The 23,231-nt window shown below is 38.5% G+C and overlaps 3 protein-coding genes across 5 annotated transcripts in view; 1 reads left to right on the top strand and 2 right to left on the bottom strand.

The window, feature by feature from the left end:
- LOC113652265 (BTB/POZ domain-containing protein kctd15) overlaps positions 1–5,886 on the bottom strand; it is a 34,148-nt gene extending 28,262 nt beyond the window's left edge. Inside the window, exons 1-2 of one of the 3 annotated variants that reach the window (XM_027161204.2) lie at positions 4,894–5,886; positions 1,791–1,966 (exon numbers count right to left, since the gene is read on the bottom strand). In XM_027161204.2, the coding sequence (XP_027017005.1) occupies positions 1,791–1,954 (164 nt within the window). In that variant the 5' untranslated portion in view covers positions 1,955–1,966; positions 4,894–5,886. Of the gene's footprint in view, positions 1–1,790; positions 3,827–4,447; positions 4,810–4,893 lie in introns of those variants that run through there. The other 2 variants (XM_027161203.2, XM_047822790.1) reach the window with 2 other exon arrangements.
- A 5,473-nt stretch (positions 5,887–11,359) lies between these two features.
- The window catches only part of LOC113652280 (carbohydrate sulfotransferase 8-like), a 76,029-nt gene continuing 64,157 nt past the window's right edge, over positions 11,360–23,231 (bottom strand). The window contains exons 3-4 of the mRNA XM_027161219.2: positions 15,558–15,595; positions 11,360–13,128 (exon numbers count right to left, since the gene is read on the bottom strand). Of these exons, the coding sequence (XP_027017020.1) occupies positions 12,040–13,128; positions 15,558–15,595 (1,127 nt within the window). The 3' untranslated portion in view covers positions 11,360–12,039. The remainder of the gene's footprint in view (positions 13,129–15,557; positions 15,596–23,231) is intronic.
- LOC113652397 (low choriolytic enzyme-like) lies at positions 18,359–22,290 on the top strand. The gene is made up of 8 exons (XM_027161400.2): positions 18,359–18,434; positions 19,144–19,201; positions 19,423–19,578; positions 19,899–20,016; positions 21,076–21,254; positions 21,399–21,480; positions 21,909–22,033; positions 22,174–22,290. Coding segments are annotated over exons 1-8 (783 nt in total). The 5' UTR covers positions 18,359–18,371; the 3' UTR covers positions 22,176–22,290.

The raw sequence follows: 23,231 nt of genomic DNA, 5'->3' as shown, positions 1-23,231 counted from the left end.
TGCGAGTGTGAAAGTGAAAGTACACCATAAACAGAAATAATGCCAATATAATAAATTCAGCAGGCTGACCTCCTGCATGTTGCAAAAAAATCCAGTGCATTTTAATCAACTTAGAAATAAAAAAAATGACAGCAAAATCAAACTACATCATTTCTGTAAATTCAGTTCTATGCTGGTTTCATTATAAATTCTATTCGTACATTTCATTCAAAGTCTAAGCAAAAAAAAAGGTCGTAAAATAAATAATAAGGAAATACACACAAACACAACTAGGCTCAGATTTAATAAAAGCAGTTTTTTTTTTCTAAATAAAGACTACGATATGACGGGAAATACCAACACAATAAAAATCTGACAAAAGGAAAGGTAATAAATAAAAATAAAAGTGGCTAGCCTTCAGCACCATTCCTAAGGAGTATAAATAAAGCATCATTTGATTTGCTTAAACAGCCTGACAGCAGCGAAGGAAATACGTTGACTGCCGCCTCATAAACTCTCTATCAGACAAAGTTTTCTTGCTTGTTTACGTTATGAAATTTCAGCAGCTGAATGAATCGACCTGCTGTTACTCCGCCGTTTCGTCTTATTTACATATCGCTGCTGCATTTGGTTACGATATCTCGTCTGAAATATGGCGAACTATCGCAGGCTCGAACGTGGACTTTGGTGTATAGTCTTTGAAAGAGAGATGAGGTTGTGGACGAAATGGAAATTTCATCATCTCGCCGCCGTTTCGTCGAATTTCCACACTTCGATAATATCGGATGTTGTTACACTTTTTCCCCAAAGATTGTCACCACGTTAAAAGATTTGTACGTGACGCATAACACAGTGCAGAAAAGTGTGGTGAAATTCAAATGAGACAAATAAGTAATAAAATCATAAAAATAAACAATTTGTTCCAAAACCATGGGTTGACAAAGGTCAATAAATTTACATATGATCATAGATATTTTGAATATTTTATTCAGCCTTACATCTCGCTCTTTGTAATGAGCTGGACCTTTGAAGATGATGTAAGTCTTCATATATGGGCAGAAAAATAAGGCTGAAGAGATAGAAAAGTCTCGAATGAGTCAATGCCAGCGAGCGCAACAACCATCACACCCGAATGTGGTTCTTCCCCGAGTGTCTAAAATGTCACGTTACATTTTCACTTCTTTGGAATTAAGGGGCCCAAACCTGATCCTGATACGAAAAAAAAAAAATCACTGCTTCTCATTATAAGCAATAATTTCAGCTCAGAAGACCTTACAGTTGCATATCTGCCACATCTATGTATGAGTGTAATTGGCATGGCCATGTGCCACGCATAATGAGGTGCACAGGAGAGCGCCGGAGCTCCAGTGCGAGTGTTTGTTGGCAGTAATTACCGTACACCACTTGGCATGCGTAATAAGTAAGACGGCAGAGAATCGAGTCAAATCAATTTTTTGTCATCCCATGCATGTACAATGGGATGAAGATCCTCGTGCCTCAAGGATCACATCGAAGAGAGGAAGAGGACTCGGCGTGTGCAAATCTAGATAGCGTAAAACGAGTAAGACGAGAAATGCGGCAGGATAAATAAAACACGGTTATTTAGCCTACGCGCTGTACACTACAGTGTGGTTTAATTCTGTATTCATTGTATACAGTGCTGGAATAATGCATCAATTATTTATCTGTCTGTCTAACGCAGGACAGTGTGTGGAAGTAAACAGTGTAAAAGATCTCCACAGAGCAATCTGATGAGATAGAAGATAAACTGTACTGTAATAAAGCAAAGCTGAGAAGATGAAATGTCTTACCTGGAGTCAGGGTACTTGGTAAGCGTGGCCAAGCTGCTCGTGTACATGTGCCCCCCCACGTCGATGTGCACGGGAGCGTTGGCTTTGGTGAGCTGGGCGGGCAGCGGGATGCCCTGCGCTGCCAGGGGAGAGACTGGCGAGCGGGTCAGAGACAAGCGCGACATGCTTCTTCCTTCCTGGAAACAGACAAACGGGAAAGCCATAGAGAGCAATCTCAGTGTGGCTGCTGTGGCACGTTAGAATCTCGCAGCTTTTCCGTCTTCCTCGCCCTTTATCAGCTCGCTTCCTCATCTGCCCCGCCGCATATTTAGCTTACAAATTATTGCCAAGGCTCTAATTAAGTGTGTTTGTGTCGTCTTTTCACTGGCGCAGCCTGAGGGCAGAATGGAAACATGTTTATTAGCGATGCGGAGACACGGACGCTAAGGTGTTTGCCTCTGGGGGAAAGAGACAGAGAGGCAAAGAGAAAAGCTTATGAGTTCCTAATTAAAGGTCGCGTGCTAGGTGTTAGACGTGATAGGCTCAGACGCTCTGTGCAACCAATCTGAGAATTTTGAGAGGGGAGGTGGGGGGAGCTGGGGCAGCGTTGCGTGTGCACACGAACCCGAGTTTAAAACCACCTTCTGACACATTTTTTGCTAATCGGTAAGTAGAAGTAAGTCGAGGAGAAACGAGGCTCTTTGGATCGGCGGATCATGGTGCAAATTCGATCGCCTTGACGATCCCATTCCATTCAGAATGACTAGAACGGTTGAAAAACGTTTTCTGTCATCTGATGCTGATTCTTGAATCATTTACTTGATCTCAGGTCCAGCGAGAGGCTGGAAATTAAAAGTGGAGTGAGAAACTGTATAGTTTTACTCCTCATACAGAAGCACTACTTTTACACTTCTGTTAATGCCTCAGAATGTCTTTCCTTTCTGAAGGAAATTAAACATCTACTTCGACGTCTCTTTCGTTTTGCATGGGACGGAGTGTAATAAGGAAACGGCTGAGGAAAAAACCACGATCCAAATCCAGGATAGAAACCGGATCATGAGTTTTGTGTATCGTTCGACCCCCAGGGCAAAGACATGGGACGTGTCTGCTGTCATATCACTAAACTATAATGCAGCACTGCGGTTATGGGTTGTGTACAGTTGTCCCATTCGATGCTGTGCTCAGCCTCGAGGCACTTCTAGATGGAGGTCATTTTAATCCGGAGAAGCCTGACTATGGGCCTGTACAGTCAGAGCACAGCAGCTTGGGAGCTTTTGTTAAGGCTTGAATCAATGTACGTAGGCGAGGCTTAAAAGTGCGACATAAATTAGCAACCGGAAAACGATCGATAAGACCTGAAACACTCGCGCTGAACATAATAAAGCTTATTTAGAAAACATATAGACTTATCACACCTATTCGCAATAAATAAAGCAATACGATTATGAAATATTTACTTATTTTTGGGTGTTTATTTTCCAAGCACTTTAACAAAAATTCAGTGCTTTGACCAAATCTGAAGTGGGAATTTCCTACTTTCTTAGCCTTAAAAAAAAAACCTGCGACAAACACTTACGAGAAACGTTGAACTATTAGTCAACACTGGTCTTTAGTTCAAGTTATAGACTTACTACTTAATCTGCATCACTTTTAACTCTTGCTGACACAAAGTCAAGTCAAGAAGCAATGAGGTAAAGCATATCATTGTGAATTGTAAGCAGAAAGTCCTTCCATGTGTTTTTGCTCCAAAAACACCAATTTTCCAGGGTGTTGCCCGTGTGCTCTCGGCATGCAGCCTTCAGCAAGAAGACTCATTTAATACGTGGCCTAGATGAGACATTCTGTGTGATTGAAGGAAAAAAAAGGACCTAAGACATTCTTGGCGTATCCAGCTATCCAAACCTCCCCATATAGCTGCAGGGGATTGTAACCAAAAACCCTGATGTTAATGCTGGACGACTGTGAGCTCTCCGTCTCTCTCATTCTCTCCTACACAAATGGGAGGAGATATATGTGTGGCACTATAACAACCGGATTGCACACACACACACACACACACACACACACACACACACACACACACACACACACACAAACACAAAACGAGGTAAGAAAATAACAAAATGTATTGAATTTAAACCTCAACACATCAGCAATCAGAAGACGAGCAACTCACAAGCATGAGAGCATCAAGCATGAGAATTCTCTATAACACAGGACTAAAGTACCTGTAGAATAAACTACAGAATAAACTCTGTAGATCACAAGTCTCCATCCTCAGCTCGTATTCAACATCAGCCTGTAATAACGATTCATAGCTGAGTCGAAGGAGTAATGATTCAAATTAGAAACATTATTAATTTCTTTAAACACACATACATGTATATATTTGCCACTAAACATGGATTAATGCTCAGTAACACAGAGAGACATATAAAGCAGGATCCAGGTCAGGATTTAAGAAGTTTAGAATAGAATAAACTGGACTACAAGCCTGTCTTGGGTTAATAATGACATAAATACAGCAAATGAGCACAAAAGACAGAACCGAATGATAAACCAGGCATCAAACCCGTCGGTTATTAGATGCGTATCAATTGATCATGAATTTTCTTTTCTTTTTTTTTTTTTTTTTTTACAACGAATTCATTTTTATTTCACGTTTAAACGAATCCTACCGTCTCGAACATCGCAGTCCAGAGTGAATCCTGCTGAAGTTTTTGTATTTAATATTATTATTATTTTTAAATAAATATATCAAACTAGCGCGATTCGGTTCGATCGATTATGACGCGACTCGTCCAAAGATGAAACAAGAATCAAACCCGAACCGCATTAAAAACGCGGTGAATCGGCGCCCGATGGATCGATCAGAGAGACGCTCGCTGTGGCTTTAAGGATCTATAAGCCGGCGTTGCCATGGTTACGTCCCAACCCGCATCCTAGCGTACTAAAGAGTGTGTGAACGGAAAAGGAGGCAGAAAAACACGCACTGATGCACTAAACAGTGCGGGAGGATGGATCGCATACGCACTAATGTCTACGGATCTGGACTTGATTCACACATCAAAGCCGAACTGTTTACTTTACACAGAACACGAAGAGATGCTAACATCTGTCTTACCTCTGGAGAGAAATTTATGGCTGTAGTTTTTTTGTTTTTTTTAAGCTCCTTTTGTTTATAAATATGTCTTCTTGTGTCCTGGTAACTTTATCGTTCCGTTGTCCAGCGTTTGGTCTTTTCAGATACAGGAAAAAAAAAATATAAATAGAAATGTCCGGTTTGGTTATATTGCAGGGAAGAAAGCCAGTAACCCGAGTGCTAGGATAAATAACACATAACAGCAGAGCTCAAGGGGGAAAAAAGGGAAGAAGATGAAGATGATGAAGAAGCAATGTGTCGCTCCAGGCTGCTCAGTCGCCTTTAGGGATGAGGATGAGGATTATGGCTCCAATTAGACCAAGACAAAGCTAAAGAGCTGCTTTTTTTTTTCTCCTTTTAAAGGCGAAACCGCGATGTTGTCCGTCTTCTGGTTATTGACAACCATCAGCGTTTTGGGTTCATTTTCCCCTCAAAGTAAGACATCAGCTGAAGTTCTGCGTTAAGATTTAGTGCAGATCGTGTGGCACGTCGTTTTTTCTTTAAGAGTTGGACTTTAAGAGTTGTAAAAACAACAAAAACAACAATAACAGATGTCTAATCACTGCCGTTTCGTCTGATGTAAGAATTCCCTAAAGCGGTGCTGCAGCAGTCAGACATCACAAACATGATCCAATCAGGACACCAGGCTCTTATTTCCGCTTCACTCTTAAGCAGAACGAACTTGTTTGTAAAAGTGGATCTAATAGAAAATGAGGATATTTTTTTCTATTTTAATGCACATGAAGCCTGGATCCATGAATAGTGTTCATGCGGCGATTTCCCTCCGTCTTCTCTCTCCCTCTCCCTTTCTTTCTCTTTCTCTTTCTCTCATGTCTCGAGACTGTAACGCCAGAATCTCCTGCAGGCCATTAAAAACCAAATGACGTCTATGACGGAAAAGCAAAGCGCCCTCAAAACGCGCCCGCAGCAAAACGCACCATTTCAATCGGCGCGCGCGCGCGGGCGGCTGGATGGAGACGTGCCCAAACACCCCCCTCCCTCTTACCCTCTTGCTTTTGCCCCGCCCACTTTTCCCTTTTTCCCCCAGGGCAAAAAGCCTGTTAAAGGAACTTTAAAGAGAATCTCGCGTGCGTCCATCGAAGTGTTTTATAAACACGTTCCATTTCCCTGTTTTATACAAATGTCTATAACCACTCATCAGATATCAGACCTGAATATGACATTAATCAGTAAATATCTATCTATCTATCTGCCTTAGTGTATCAATGAAATCCTGTGCAAAGGCTAATAACATTAAATAACAGGTGTGATCTAATCTGTCTCGGTATGCGGGTCTTATCAGGATTATTTCCATTCATACAGCTACAGATTTCTACTCTATCTGCTTTGGGTGGATTATTTATTCATCTGAATGTTTGTTTAATGCGCCTATAAATAATTGTAAATCATTAATGTAACGTCGAGACATTCAAGACAACAATTATTGGTGTTTTGGCGCCCGCTAGTGGACAAGATCAGGAAATCTTTCGTGTTCACAGACTCGAACTATTGAAAAAAATACCAGAATACCTCTGCGTACTCCAATGGGGAATGTTTAATAATCTAAACATCATAGAAACTATTCACATGTTCACATACTCAAAATTATACAAAAAGTTTTCAGTTTTCAGCCACAATAGATGCGAAAAAGATGTGTGCTTTATGTGCACTGTATGTACAAGAGTATCGAAGAAATATACAGCGTTTGTACAGATAATATTCACAAAGGATGCAAACTAGGGTAAGCAAATACTATCAAATAATAGCAGCAATAGTGTCTTTATTAAAGATCACAAAAAGCATTTTAGTATTTACTTTGCCACCCTTTGTTTCACAGAACTTCTTGACTAAACCCAGACATGGAATTAACCAGTTTCTCTAACTGTTGTGGTGGAAGTTTCAACCAACAAAACTTTCAGTTTGTCCCCAATAGCGTGTCAACATTCTACAGTTTGGCTGAATTGACTTTCTCCCATCTACCATCATGTCTATCATCTTTCCTAATTAAATGTAAATTTCTCTAAAGACAAGGCAGTTCTCCTGAAACTGCTGTCTTATTGTGCATGTGCTCTTTTAAATTCAAGCCCTGCTTTCTTATCCACTGCTTTACTGCCCCTAAGTAACTTCTCTTCTTCCTAATTCAGTTTTAAATAGTTTGTGCACAAATTTGTGTCAAATTCATTCATTCTCTCTTCTAAGTCTACAGATTGTCTTTTTGGAGTCTGCATTTCTGCTTTTACTTCGGTTCCTGGACACTCATCCAAGGCCCTTAGCCCTATCTGTTCAGGGCCCATGTATCATGGCTTCCTAAGAAGCAGGTATATGTGATGAAAGCCTTATTCTAAGCTTATTCTTTCTTTGAATGCAGTGAAATTCATTTGTTTGTTTGTGTGGAATAATAATCCAAATACTTAAATCGGCTGCCTGTGTCTTATCAAATGAGAACATGTAGCTTATCTAGATTAGTTTTTGCTGCCATCCTGTGGCCTCACACACTCACTGCAGGAAACTTTTCACTTCCAGTGACCTCAATAAGAGTCATTACTCTGCTCATTATTTCGTGTTAAAGTCTAGTATGTAAACAGAGGGAGCTGATGGGGTCTGGGGAAATGTTTACTCAAATGCTATAAAAAGCCCTTCCCATCACTCTTATTCTGAAGAGTTGAATGTACTTTTAACTGCTTTTTTTTCTTTGAATTGTGTTTACATTTACATCTTTGGTAAGAGATTTTATTCTGCATTGTTTGATGGATTTTGATCTTTTGGGTTGTGTCTACATTGCATTCATCACAAAACATTATATCTCAAAGGAGATGAATAGCAAACACATATGGGTTTGAGCTCCACACACTTTTACCCATGTATTTTATAAGCACATTTACCTACATTCAGTATTATTATATTACTGAATATAATATATATTGTATATTATTATAATATACCAAAAGAGATGGATGGGCTTCAAATGTTCACCGATGAAGCACCCGAGCATGAAGCTGATGCAATGACAGTTTAAAGCCGGTGTGATGGTCTCCGATTGGTTCTCTCCACAGCAATCCCAATATATTGTATCCCAATTTTATTTAGTTACTGATTAGTGTTTCTACTGTTTATCATGTCCTGGCTATATTTCTGTGCACTTTTGTAAGGTAGATGCTTTAACAACAACTATATAAACGTTCTTAAAGTATTCGGTAGAATTTGGGATCCTTTGATGACCTCTCTGAAGTAAACAGACTCCCCATTTATTTACTTAAAGTTATTATGTTGTGATGGAAATTACTGGGTAAAAAAAAAAGAAAAAGTAATGTCTTCGAAAGTGTTTGTACCACCGAACAATTTCTATTTCCATTGCTTTAATAAAAAAGAAAAACGAAGCTTAATATTATTATTTGTTAATGTTATGTATAGGAGAGCACAATTTGGCAGTAAACACAGTTTCCTTACTGCAGTATTTCTTCACCAGAATAAGAATAAAATAAGAAATAACTGCGTAGTCCATCCGCCTCTGCGTTCCTTCATCCACCAATGCATACTAAAGCTGAAAAACTGATTTTGAAAGCAATTCAATAGACTGCGTGGTGTTAACATAACAGAATCATCATCATTTATCACCCATATGAGGATGGGTTCCCCTTTGAGTCCGGTTCCTCTCAAGGTTTCTTCCTTACCAATTCAAGGGAGTTTTTCCTTGTCACTGCTGCCTGAGTCACCTCAGACTTGCTCATTGGGGATAAATACATATACATACATACATACATACATATACATACATACATACATACATACATACATACATACATACATACATACATACATACATACATACATACACACTGAACTATATACTGTATATCTTGAATTTTTACTATATTAATTCTCTATATTTCTCTTTATGTTTACCTTCTGTTCTATGTTTATGTTCTGTAAAGCTGCTTTGAGACAAAGCCCATTGTAAAAAGCACAATACAAATAAACTTGAATTGAAAAAACTTGAATTGAATCAAGGGCTAATTTAAAAAAAATAAATAAAACACACACAATTTTAAAGAAAATACATGAACATTTATTCAGATCCACTGGTCGAACCGAGTGAAAAAGATGTAGATCACTTCACCACTTAAATAATGTCTTTCTGATTCATGTGAAAATAAGGCAAAGGGCATTTGTATACTTGCACACTGAGAAAAACTGACATTAGGATATAGAACATAGACCTTTCTATAGAGATGTGCGTCTTCAGTGGATATCGAACTTCTTTTTTTTTTACTAAGGCTCACACATTGGGATCATAAAACATACAAATCCTACATAATATACTGTAGCACCAGTTGCAGCATACAGTACACTCATATACCATACTGTAGGTGTATATTACTTTATATCTTTTCCTTATATCTTATGTAATAATATTTAGTAATAGAAGAAATAGAAATATACAATAATTTATTTACATACAGATGCATTATGATGTGTGTGAGCTACAGGTAGCTCTAATAATCAATGCTATGAAATTCAACACACAATGTTGTTTTGGTGGATGGCTGAAAATATCATCATCATCATCATCATCATCATCATCATCATCATCATCATGAAAAAGCTACCGAGGTAAAGATTTTTGGTTAACGTTGTTTTTCCTCGTAAGATTATGACCTCGTGGAAGGCAACACTTACTGTACTTCTCTTGTTTTATTCAGCTTTCTCCGTCACTCTTCCTTAGGATTACAGTAGATACGATTCAAAGAGAGTGAGGGGTAGACATGTGAAACCAAGCAAACTAGCATGCATGCAACAACCTCGCAGTTCAGCAGATCAAGGTATGTGAAGATACAGAATACGCATGGGTTCAGGATCTAGTCCACACTCTTGTTTGTGAATTCTTTTTCCGAAAAACAATAAAAAATCTAAACTTATTAAATGACATGAACAGTCTGTAAACATCTGCCAGTTTTCTTTAGAATATCAGAAATGCATCTTTTTGCATGCCATAGTGATAATAGACACTATTATTATTATTATTATTATTATTATTATTATTATTATTATTATTATTATTATTATTATTATTATTAATGATATTATTATTATTAATGATATTATTATTATTATTATTATTATTATTATTAGTAGTAGTAGTAGTAGTATTTTTTTTTAATTGTTACAGCATCACAACGAGCGCCACCATCTTAAAGAGAAATTGATAAATTATATATCAGTGTTTCTGAAAGGTTTAAAGTTTTTAATGTAGAAACAATGAATTTTGCGCTTTGGAGAATTGGTCTTCTGTGTTTGAAAATTTTTTACATATAAATGAAAGTCCAAAAAGAAGAAGACGAAATGTCTTTACCTCTTTTAGTATGGACTAGGCCTTGGACTTCTATCATCCTGTGTATGACTTTTGATCACCTCAAAAATACAAATAAATCCATTAGCAGTGCTAGAAAGGAAGCCTGCCTCATCATCATCACCACCGAGATGTTTGTGTCTCTGCTAAACTCTTACATTAAATCTGCTCGTAAGATTAATACGTGGAATATGTGGAATATGTGAAATATGTGTGTTTACCTGTTTTACAAGTTTACATAATTTACTCCTACCAACCTTTATGCAAAAAAACAAAAACAAAATGGTGGAATGTGCAGTCAAACATATCAGTGCACATTGCTACTTAAATTCACACAGTCACATCAAGGACTATTGAAAACTTGTAGATATAATGGCAATGCTTACTGTTATATAGATGGTTTCCTACTAAAGTAGAACACTTTGTGCTCAGACTAAGGTGTATGATTTTTGTCAGTGGTTTTAGTGGATTTTAGCGCTGTAAGCTATAAACGTCTTTAAACAAAACCCAAACATTATAACTTTTAACTTTTAATGTTGTTTCAATTCAGCAATTATATCTTGCCCTGAAAAGCTCATTGTACCGTAGTGTTTAAAAGTTAAGGGTTTTTGTGCATTAGGTAATTTAAAAGAAAATGTTAATCCTCACCAAGCACTCAATGATCCAGAATGAGTTGACTGGAAATTTAGGTGTCATTAAATTTCCCCCCAAAAAAAAAAACAATAAAGGAGTAAACAGCTTTTCTATTACACCAATTTGATATGTTCAGGCTTTAAGGAGCATTTCCTGACTTTCAATAAAGCAGGTGTTAGAGCTTCCTAGGTGGTGGGTGTTGGGGTGTGTGCGGTAAGTACATCAGTGTGTACCTTTAGTGCTTTAGTGAGGGTCTGCAGTGGGATGGAAGTATTTAGGGATGAGCTAGAGTAATGGTAATGAGGTAACCTGAGCCCTATCCCATCTATATTTACAGTATATGATCTTTGTTTCTCTCTTTCCCTGAGCAGTGAGATGAGTGTGTGTGTGTGTGTGTGTGTGTGTGTGTGTGTACAGTAAAGCACAGAAAACTGAGCAACCTGCAATGAAGCCGCAAGGTGATGTGTCGTGTACTATACAACATTTGGACGACTTATCACAATACTATTTATTCACAAATATAAAAGCTGACATGTGCTCTCAGACTCTGATGGAAGTCTTCTTTGTAAGGTTGCTTACTTCAGACAAATCTGTGCAAATGTTTGTGGCATCACTGCAATCCAAAAATGATCCTCGCAACGATAAAGAGAAGCAGTTTGGTTAGTTGGAACTTAGCTTCTTCTAAACTTCTAAATTTGAGAGAAATTTGAACAAGCTTTGCATGTGTATCTCTTGTATCTCTGTAAGATTGCTGGCATTCACAAACCTACAGCTACACATACAGTAAAGCCATGATACGAATACATAGAAAAATATATAGTTATCTGAATCACATTTTTTTTTAACAATAATACAAGATTATAGTGACACTGGGATACTTAAAAGCATTATATTTAAATACAATCATGAATGTACTGTAGGGTGTTACATCAAGAGGATTAGCCAGGATAAATACTTTGCACTGCATTGTGTATAGAGTGTATAGAGTGTATAACCGAGCACGGAACAATGCATTTGGTATCATTTCTAAACAGTCATTCAGACTAAATTGGAATGCGTTAAGTGCAAAATTATTGATGTGAAGTAACAATGAACTACTACAATATAATTCTTACACAGCAACCATGACAATGATGACCGTCAGTTGGTTAATACACATCCTGAAAAGGTTTGGAGTAGTTAAACATTAGATAGTCCATATAGTAAAAGTCATATACTCTCTGCCTGTCTGAAGCACTGAGCTGTGTGAAGTAACGCTGTGTGATGTGCGTGGTAGTCCTCGCAGCTTCAGGGTTTCTGTCCTTGAAAGTAGGGAATGTGAGGTTTTTTGGAGCACCCACTCTCTTTAAGAGGAAGTTAGCTTCTTCCTCAATGGTCTCAAATTTGCCAATGAAATCGTAATCTAGCAGGCATGGACTGCACAGCTGACTTACAGGCTCCCAGTGGATGTCCATGCCAATGGGACGGTGTACATCCAGCAAGTAGCGGATAAACTCCTGAAAAGTGACACCGCTTCCTGTCCTAAGTGCTGATTTAGATGCGTTCACCCTGTACTTGGAGATAATTGGCTTGCCAAACACAGGGTGATAGTATGAGTTTGGGCTCTCAAATTTGTCCCTGAACGCTGAAACCAGACGCTCCATCGGCTCGCGAATGAACAGCACCTTAGTGTAGGAATGGAGGCGCTCAGAAACCGCATCCTGGTCAAGGCTGTCCAGTCGTGTTAGGTGGTTGCCGTAGTGAACAGTGTCATGGTTTATCTTGTGTGTGGTGGACGCAACACCAGCAAGCACCATCAGAACTCGCTTCCAGTTGGAACAGCCTGCTTTGGGCACTTCGCAGTAGAGCAGCTTGTGTCTGTCCTCAACATAGATGCGAGACACCTGGTGTGGTGTTATTGTCCGCGAGATGTTGCTCCGGTATTTCGCACAGACTTCCTTGATCAGCTGATGACGAGTTTTCTGCATTTGGTAGAAGTGCTGCCAACTTTTCGGTGTGGTCTCTGATGACGGCGAGGAGTTGGAGAGGGTCCGGATTGCTGCGTTGGTCTTGAGAAGTTTCCTGTGGCGTTTTGTAACACGATGAGAAACTTGATTTGGTTTGGTCCAATTGAAAGCTGGAAACTGTATCATTGAGGCATAGTTATCATCACTCGGTTCGTCAGGTCTGGACTGTCTTCCCGAATTAACTGAAGCCACTCTGCCTGTGATGTTGCGGTCATGTTGGGCACACAGCTCCTGCAAAGGAAAAACACAGGACAAGAATATGGGCTTGAAGTTATTCAGTCGTAGAGAATCTGATGTTCTTTAATCAGCCACATGATGGCGGAGTTTCCTCACCTACTATACAAAACCTTTCCTCTGCTAAGCCACCTCGGTAATTAATTCAAGATTGAAATATATCTGTGTACTACTGTATACTAATGACATACCAGCACATGGAAGTACCCTTCTGTTTACCAGATATTATCCAAGGTCGCTAATAATCTCTGTCTGTCTCATTTTATCTTCCTTGTGTAGTTATTTTTCCAGCTGTTGTATTTCCATATTCACTGTGAATCCACTACTTCATTAAATAGCTTCTACTTTAAAATTTGGATTTCTTTTGATTATCTCAGTCACCCATGTTGCCTGAGATCCTTGTCCTTGAGCAAGCAAATTTTACCCTGCTTCTGGGATTTGTCATTTGCAAAACCCTGTTACCTTGCGATTGTCGAACAAACTACAATGTCCACGCTGTCCATAGATTCAAACAACTTTGTCTAGTCTGTCTTGGGAGAATTTTACACCTTAAACAGGGGCTCTAGCAGAAATTCCTGAACTAATGTTGTGTCCTGAGAACAGCACACAAAGCAAATAAAATAATTCAATTTGATAAAATTTTACTTATATAGCTTAGCTTTTAACAATGGACATTGTCTCACATTTTAAATCCCTGAGATGATATGAGGAAGAAACCTTGAGAGGAAACAGATTCATCCTCATTTTGGGTTGGAGTGAATGATCTTTCCTGGCCTTTGTTTTAACCAGTCAAGCATATGTGAAGCAAACATGATAAAAAGCAATACAATAATATTAATCAGATAACCAACAGGCCAAAGTCATTCAGGTCCTACTGTAGATTTCTTGTTGCAAGTCGGTCATTTTGCATAGCGACAGATTGCATAGCGTCAGCTTCACTATATTAACAGCATTAACTACATGTTGACTGTCTCTTCGAACACCATGGAAGATTCCAGAAATTGATGTAATTACTTTTTAATTCTGCCGACTGGCCAGTTGTCAGTATTAGTAATTAACTGGAAGTGCACCTGTGGCTGTATGTAAATGCCAGCGCCTTGATACCATGGGAAGAAATCCAAACACCTTAGCCAAAAGCTCACAATTCTGATTCCTCCACATGAATTTGTGAGAATCCACACAAAAAAGTGTGTACTATAGTTTTAGGACCAATCATACAGTCTATCATTAAAGAAGAATTAACAAGTTAAAGACGAATTAACTTAAATCTGGAAGTGAAAGTGAGGTGACATACGGCTATGTACCGTATTTGTTCTTTGCGTTTAACCCATCCAAAGTGCACACACACAGCAGTGAACACACACACAACGGGGAGCAGTTAGAGGGGTTCAGTGCCTTGTTTAAGGGCACCTCAGTCGTGGCCAGCCCGAGACTCAAACCCACGACCTTAGGGTTAAGAGTCAGACTCTCTAGCCATTAGGCCACAACTTCCCCTGGTTCAACTGAACCCTAAGGCAACATGTTGAAAAAGCTGAAGGGAATTAGGCACCAAAAAAAAGTACATTCATTATTCAGAGTCCTACATTACCAAGGCAAATAAAGAGCCCCTAATCCAAGACCAACAGAATAAAGTTTGCAGATGATCACCAGGACAGAGACCAAGCCTCTTGGATGAGTCTTTTCTGCTCAGATGATATAATTGTTTGAAGGAAAAATGTTTCTGATCTGAAGCACATCATCCCAACTGTGAAGCATGGTAGAGGTTACCTCATTTTTTACGGGTGTTTGCTGGAAAATAATCAGTTCCACTTCAGAAAATAGATGACCAAGAAAGTTTAAACCTGGTCACAACTTGGTCTACAAGTTCTGACCAGTACAATGCTCCTAGACACGTTCTCGGGTCACGGGGAGCCTGTGCCTATCTCAGGCGTCATCGGGCATCGAGGCAGGATACACCCTGGACGGAGTGCCAACCCATCGCAGGGCACACACACACTCACACACTACGGACAATTTTCCAGAGATGCCAATCAACCTACCATGCATGTCTTTGGACCGGGGGAGGAAAACGGAGTACCCGGAGGAAACCCCTGAAGCACGAGGAGAACATGCAAACTCCACACACACAAGGCGGAGGCGGGAAGCGAACCCCCAACCCTGGAGGTGTGAGGCAAACATGCTAACCACTAAGCCCCCGTGCCCCCATGTAGAATTCTGACCGAAGTAAATCCTAATATCACAATAAAATAATATAAAAATAAACTACTTTTAAGTATTATCGTGAAATAACCGCTACCCTCTAGACATTGTAGACACCTTGACTGGCTCAACACAGGAAATGTATGCTCACATGGAATGGGTGAAAATGTTTTTGTTAAACTTATAGTGTAGCTATATATAATGTTTTATGCAGATTATTTTCTCACCTCTCTCATCTGCCATGTCAAGCCATTGAAATTGACCCCTGAAATAGAAAGACAGACAGCAAGACAAGACAGTGAATAATCAGTGAGTAATAAATCAACCTATTTCCTGCATCATGACATCAGATTTTTCACACGCTTTTATCATGTCGATGTTCAGGGAGAAAGGCAAGACATTTCCAGCTGAAAACTGCAGGCATTAAATGATACCTCCAGCTTAGAAAATAACCTCTGTTGTGTCTGTCACTGAAACCAGTGATACTGAAGATTATAATGGTTGGGGATCTGACCAGGCATTAGTCTTCCTCAGCAGTTCCTTCTTATTCATGATAAACAAGGATAAGGAACTTTGTCCAAACTACATAGGTTTGAACACTGTTGCTGTGAAGGCTCACTACAGCTAGATTTGTGTCGTGTGAACAGCTATATAAAGGGGGAAGAGAGTGCGGTTATCTCTCATCTTCATGTCACTATAATTATGTAGTCATGTTATCTGAACTGCCCAATTCCATTCTTTCGTTTAAAGAGCATTCAGAGAACACAGCAATCCAAGGGTAAGGTTTGAAACTGGACCTTTATTTTAGCATGTCATGTTTGGCTCACCGCTCATAAAAGAAATGAAAACAGAGCACATGCATACACGTTATATAAAGGTTTGTGTGTGTCTGACCATCTCTTATCCCTTCTTGGTCTCTCCACGTACTGCCCTGAACCATGCTCCAACCTGCTACAGCTTGAGATGAGCAATTTTAAACTTTTACCTCTACATAGTTTGAGAACTTTTAGCATATTATTATTAGCATAATAAAAATGTCATAAAATCCATTCAGATGATGCTACAGTAATTAACTTGCAAATTATAGTACGAAAAAAAAAATATTAGAGACGTTTTTTTTTTGGGTGATGAATCTAGTTTAAATTCACTGTAGGGAAAAAGTGCACCTGTTTTCCTAAGAGCATGAAATTAAATAAATAAATAACGCTGATAACCTTCCACATTTATTTACATATTCTAATAAAAGTCTTTTTTTTTTCATACACAACTTCTTAGATAAACCTTTCTCAGGAATGAGCAGCTGCTGTTCTATATTTGAGTGATACCGCTATCGCATCGGATAAACAGAAAAGGCTATAAAACTCCCTGCTACTGTATTATCACACTATTTCTTTTTGGAAATTTGAGGTAAGAGCACCAAATCTACTCACACGTCTAATCGATGTATTTGTGTTACATCTATAATAGCTATAGTTATTTCTTAGATTTGCCAGTCATGCATTTTTTTCCTTCGTTATTCATGGTCTCAAATCAATTCAGTGCTTTTAACAACAGACACAGGCACAAATCAGCTTTACGGCGATCCAGAGGTGAATTTCGAACCGTAATAAAGAAGCCAGAGGTAACATGAGATGGCAGAAGAGTTTTAAATCAAAGAGGATTACACTTCAACATGTCCTGTGTGGTTATTTGTACAAACTGATAATACCAAAGATGGGTTTATTTTTTTCTAATCAAGTGAAATTTCATGCCAGGTTAAGAAGATAGCACATAGTGTTTGGTCTTGGTCCAGACTTAGACTTGTTCTATGTAGCACCATGGTCGTAGAGAAATGTTGTGTCATTTCCCTATGTACTGTGTCAGCTATAAAATAAAAGCTTCTTGACTTGACTAGACTTGATCATGTGTGATGTTAGTGTTCTCCTGGTCTTGCTCTTGCCTTGACTCCATTGATTGTGGTTATGGTTGAGACTCGGTCTTGGCTAAGGTAGCAGTAGACAGTAAACATGAATAAGAAGAACAATGTCAAATATACCGTAAAGCAATCTAAACTTATTTTTGTTGCGTACTTCAGCTTGTTAGGACGCTGGGGTCAGTGCCCAGGGACAGCCATGATACTGTGCTCATGGAACTGAGAGGGTTAAGTGCCTTGCTCAAGGGCCCAACTGTGGCAGCTTGTTGTAAGTGTGTTAAAAGGATGTTTAGGAGAAAAGGATGCATTGGGATGCATTGGGAGTATTGGGATGAACAGCAGCAATATTTCTAGCAATTCTATGGAAGTCTACGACCTCTTGATGAGATTAAGCATGAAGATAAGCTTTGAAGCTCTCAATTAAGCAATAAGTCACAATATTAGTTAAACACCCTACTGTACCTAACCCTTTATGAGTCACATGGATCAGGAATTCCACACACTTCCATACTAACCGTGTAGTCATGTCTCTGTCTGCCTCTACAACAGTGTTGTATAAAGTACTAGAAAGCAATAGTTGGGTAAAAGTACAAGTATCGTAATAGAAAAAGACTTTGGTAGAAGTGAAAGTTACCTTTTAGAATATTACTCAAGTAAAAGTCTTAAAGTATCTGATATTTACTGTACTTAAGTATCAAAAGTCATTTTCTGATATTTAATGTACTTAAGTATTTGAAGTAAAAGTAAAAAGTAAAATGTCAGTGATTTTCAGTAGGTATAAGATCAGGGGCGGTTCTAGGGTTTCATCTTTAGGGGTTTTAGCCCTTAGTGAGAATTTAAAACAATAAGAGTTTTATATTATATATTATATGACTACATAGTAAGGCAAAAGTTATGGCATTATTAAATGGCAAAAGTGGACACCAAAATTTTATGCATGATGTAATGATGCCAGTCTTGAATCAGATCAGTTCATGTATGTGTGTATTCTCTACAAACAGTGTGTCCAATGAATGCAGTCATTAATAAAAAAAATATTCACAAGTAAAATAAATAAATACTTAAGTACAGTAAAGAAGTATTTGTACTCCGTTAAATTACAACACTGCTCTACAGGACGACTGCTGTCATGTCTGTGCATAAGGTGACTGTGGGTCTGCTGGCCCTGCTGCTGCTCTGTTCTGCACAGGAGGTGAGAGACATATATGCATGTACTGTATATCACTGTATATTTATTCATTTGATGGACATATTCTAAACATTTAAGCAATTTTCTGAAGATCATTCACCACCTGCCAGATCAAGCTGGTGAAATTAGTACTGTAGATCCTCTTCATATTCTTCATCATAGCAGAAATAGTCCTTTCTAACAGCACATGCCAGCTTGACCTGTGTCAGGTGCAAGTGTGAGATCATTGTAGAATTATAAAAGGAGCAACTCAATTTTGTTTGCATTCATTACACATTTTTTTTATCTGGTTTTATGTGCTGTCTTTTCGTGTACCGTGGTAAGTCAAGTGCTTTATGATTACTCAATAATTAATATCAATGAACTTCCATACTGCAGGCATCTGCCTTAGTAGCTGTATCTTTCAATAGAACCGTTTTCACAGAACAGCATTTTGAATAATAAGGAACTTTGACAGACATCATAGTCCGCTTCCTAGTCCTCCTAGACGCCCAACGTCTCTGCTGATAAACACAACTGTGCTGCTGATAGCTGGTATCTCATAACTCCTTTAATCACAGCAACGATTTGACCTGGCACATCTGTCAAAACAGTCAAGGACCTTTGGGCTTAATAGTGCAAAATAGCCTTCTAAATGGAGTCAGGTTTTAAATACAGAATAAAGAAAGAATCATTATTCAATATTTTGACTTTTTTTTGTCCGACAGCTGAGGACCCGCTTGCTCGTTTGTCTGTTGGAGAGCGACTCGAGAGAGTGAACAGTAACACCAGTGTGTACACACACAAGCACAACAACTCTCTACCACTGTCATATATCATGCAGTATATTACATAACGAGTCATTATTCTTCACAGCAACATGTACTTTACTTTACATATTTATTAACACCGGTACTTTATATTACATAACACATCATTTGATTATTGATGTGGTAAGAAATAAATTAAAAATTAGGAATATTCTAAAACCTCCTTGTGTTTCATGTGTTAGTTCGTGGTGTAGATGAACCTGAGGTGATCGAAGGAGACATTTGGGTTTATGATGAGAATGAGAGAAATGCTGATCCCTGCACCTCCCGTAATTGCATGTGGCCAAAGTCGAGCGATGGCAAAGTCTACGTACCTTATGTAATCGCCAGTCACTACTGTATGTCAAAGATGTGGATTGTTATTATAGTCCAATCTACTGTACTGTAATATCATCTAATAGTATGTTGTCCTGATCTAATCTAATATCTAATCTAATCTAATCGAATCTAATCTTTATCTATTAATATATAGTTAAAGCATTTTCTACTGTTAATAGAAATTAATTGTGACTCATCTGGAGTCTGAGCAACTAAACAATTCATGCGATCAAATAATATCCTGCTAAAACATTATTACTTAACATCACACATTTACTGTATATTCAAGTAGCACACAGAACAAAGTGCCTAACCAAACAGTTACTCTGTACGCCCTCAGCCGACGGTGAGCGCCAGATTATCCAGCGAGGTCTGGACTCTTTCTCCTCCATCACCTGTATCCGTTTTATTCCCCGCTCCAATGAGAGGGATTACATCAGCATCGAGTCTCTGAATGGGTACGCAGACATATGAGATGTTAAGAGATGCACGACCTATACTCTATACACCATACTATAACTAGTATTATCTATCACTTCAAACATCAAAGCCTATTTCTTACGTAGGTTGCTAAGTAAGAACCTACGAATATTTTCGTAGTCTCTGTCTCTGATTACATTTACATTTACAGCATTTAGCAGACGCCCTTATTCAGAGCGACCTTCATTATCTCATTTTTATACAGCTGAGCAATTGAGGGTTAAGGGCCTTGCTCAGAGGCCCAACAGTGACAGCTTGGTGTACCTGGGATCGAACTCACAACCTTTTGATTGGTAGCCCAACACCTTAACCACTAGACTACTACAGGCCAAATGTAACATTATTGCTACTACACTATTCCAACTATACTGTAAATTGTTTTTAGATCCTTAACATTTGAAAGGTTCATTTATAGATGATCTGGGTAATAGGCTAAAGGCAGCTTCGCTGTATCAGAGAAAAGTAGAGGAAGTCATTCCTGCCTGCTGATATTAAGCTAAATTTAAATTCAAATTCTATTTACACAATACACAATCATACACAGTACGAAAAAAGCCAATTGTAGAGAAAAAAACAAAATAAAGGAATAAAAATAAGGCACGGGTGAATACGATTTAAGAGATTTAGAAGTATCTAACAAAGAATATATCAAAGTAGATCATAAAATATAATAAAATATAATTGAAAATATAATCAGAAAAAATAATCGATAACATAAGTAGTGTAATCAAACCTTTTGACCCGGTGCTAGCATGATGTGGATATTATAGATGATAGACATGCCTACTGATTTTATATACCCTTTAGTAATAGTGCACTGAATATCGTAAGATTTTTACATAGTGTCAAAACACCTTCACATGTGCACTGCCACTTCAATTATCACCACTTTTAACCTGTAATCAGCCTCTTAATCAGTGCTGCATGAAGTCCTAGTCCTAGTATGACACAAAATTTCCCCTTAGGGATTAATAAGGTACTCTACTAGAAAAATGGCTGATGCTTCATAACACTAATAAATCATTTTCTTTTTATAGATGCTACTCTTACATCGGACGTATCGGTAAAGCACAGACCTTGTCCCTGTCTCGTAGCGGCTGCATCTACCATGATACCGTCCAGCACGAGCTTCTTCACGCTCTGGGTTTTAATCACGAACAAACACGCAGCGACCGAGACAGCTACATCCGTGTAGCCTGGGAGAACATTATGGAGGGTACAGACCATGGATTTATATACTGTACTGTAGTAATGTTATCCTTTTTGCTTTTCTTTCCTTCTTCCACAAAACCTTTTTAGTAGGTTTTACTATTAACTGTTTATTTGGGGTGGGGTGGGGGTGTGGGTGTTTTCTGATCAGGAAAAGAGCACAACTTCGACAAGAAGGACACTCTGAACCAGGGAACGACTTACGACTACAACTCCGTCATGCAATACCACAAGTCAGTCAATCACCAAATAATTACCCAGTGTGAGATGTGTGTTTTTATCCTCTGTTGATTACCTTACAAAGAATTTTTCTAGTTGAAGATAAACGCCTTCAAATTTTCCAAGCTGATGAACAAGAACTTTGGGCGTCTCAGAGAGCAGAATTTAGTTTGATATCACGTTACTTGGAAGATAGAAACATTTGTGTTTGTTTTGAAACTTGAGTATAAAATACTGCCCCTAGTAGGTGAGAGAAATACTTAAACCCTTATGTCTAAGTGTCTACTTTCATATGAGCGTCATATCAAGCAGTTGGACATGACACAGACATTCAATACTGAACACAAAAAAAAAACAGGAGCAAATGGATTTTTTGACCTATGGTATAATTCGACTATCTACTTCCTGTTTTGAAGATCGACTTTATTATTTGGCATTTCAGAACTGCTTTCTCTAAGAATGGCCTGCCCACCATGATCCCCATCCCTGACCCCAATGTGCCCTTCGGTACAGCCACTGAGATGAGCCAAAACGACATCATCAGGATCAACCGACTCTACCAGTGCTGTGAGTTTTTCATCTGCACAGCTGAAGCTTGCATTATATCTACTTTTTCTAGTATTTAATGTTAGAGCACGGTCAAACACTTAATCAAACAAGAGAATTAATTCTTCATTAACATTTTAAACGATCTTCTTTTCGTGCAGAAACTTCGGAGTGCCGCAGACGTACCTCGGACCGGATAACTTTAAAGGGATGATGATAAATGCCTCTGATGGTTGTGTTGACAGCTTGAACCTTAACAATAAAACAACTTGCAGTCATTTGTTTCACTCAGTACAGCATTCAATACAATTTTCTCAAAATATGAAACAGACATTATGCCCAGTAAGTCATAATCATATTCTCAGTATCAATCATATTCTCAGTTGTAATCATATTCTCAACCTTCTTACATATTTATACCACCAATTGCCATCCCAATTTACATCAGATCAACAAATCTGTTTAGAAACTGCTCCAGCAGAAATATGGCACTGGTTAATGATCATCTTGCACCAGTGTTTACTTAAAAAGATGCAATTCTCTTTAACCCCTATAATGAAGCCCTAAATAGTAAGGAATAAGGAATAAGTAATATCTCTAAGCAGTAACTTGAGCTATGACATGATCACAATGAAAGCACTGACATGTTCTAACACACACACACACACACACACACACACACACACACACACACACACACACACACACACACACACACACACACACACACACACACATATCCTGTGTAAGTAAGTAGTAATTATATGAGTCAGAAGCTCAGAGTCCATCATTTGTGAAGACACACACACACACACACACACACACACACACACACACACACACACACACACATACACACACACACATACACACACACACACACACACACACACACACACACACACACACACACACACACACACACACACACACACACACACACACACACACACACACACGCTGAGGTCACACTCAATTTTCTGCACTTTAGTAACTGTAAAACGCTTCAGATAATGCACTTAATATAACAGCATAAACTCTACTCTGCAATCAGAAACATAAACATTAATGCATGCTCTTTAACAACAATCCAGGCACTTATCAGGAAGTGAAGGTCACAGTTTGTCCCTCACACACACTGTGACACCACACTGTAAAGCTGTATTATATACATAACATAGCAGAACGTGTAATTATTGTACTGACAGACCAGGCACAA

Source organism: Tachysurus fulvidraco, chromosome 13 (assembly GCF_022655615.1).
Source record: "Tachysurus fulvidraco isolate hzauxx_2018 chromosome 13, HZAU_PFXX_2.0, whole genome shotgun sequence".
NCBI lineage: Eukaryota > Metazoa > Chordata > Actinopteri > Siluriformes > Bagridae > Tachysurus > Tachysurus fulvidraco.
This window is presented reverse-complemented; position numbering and strand designations above follow the sequence as displayed.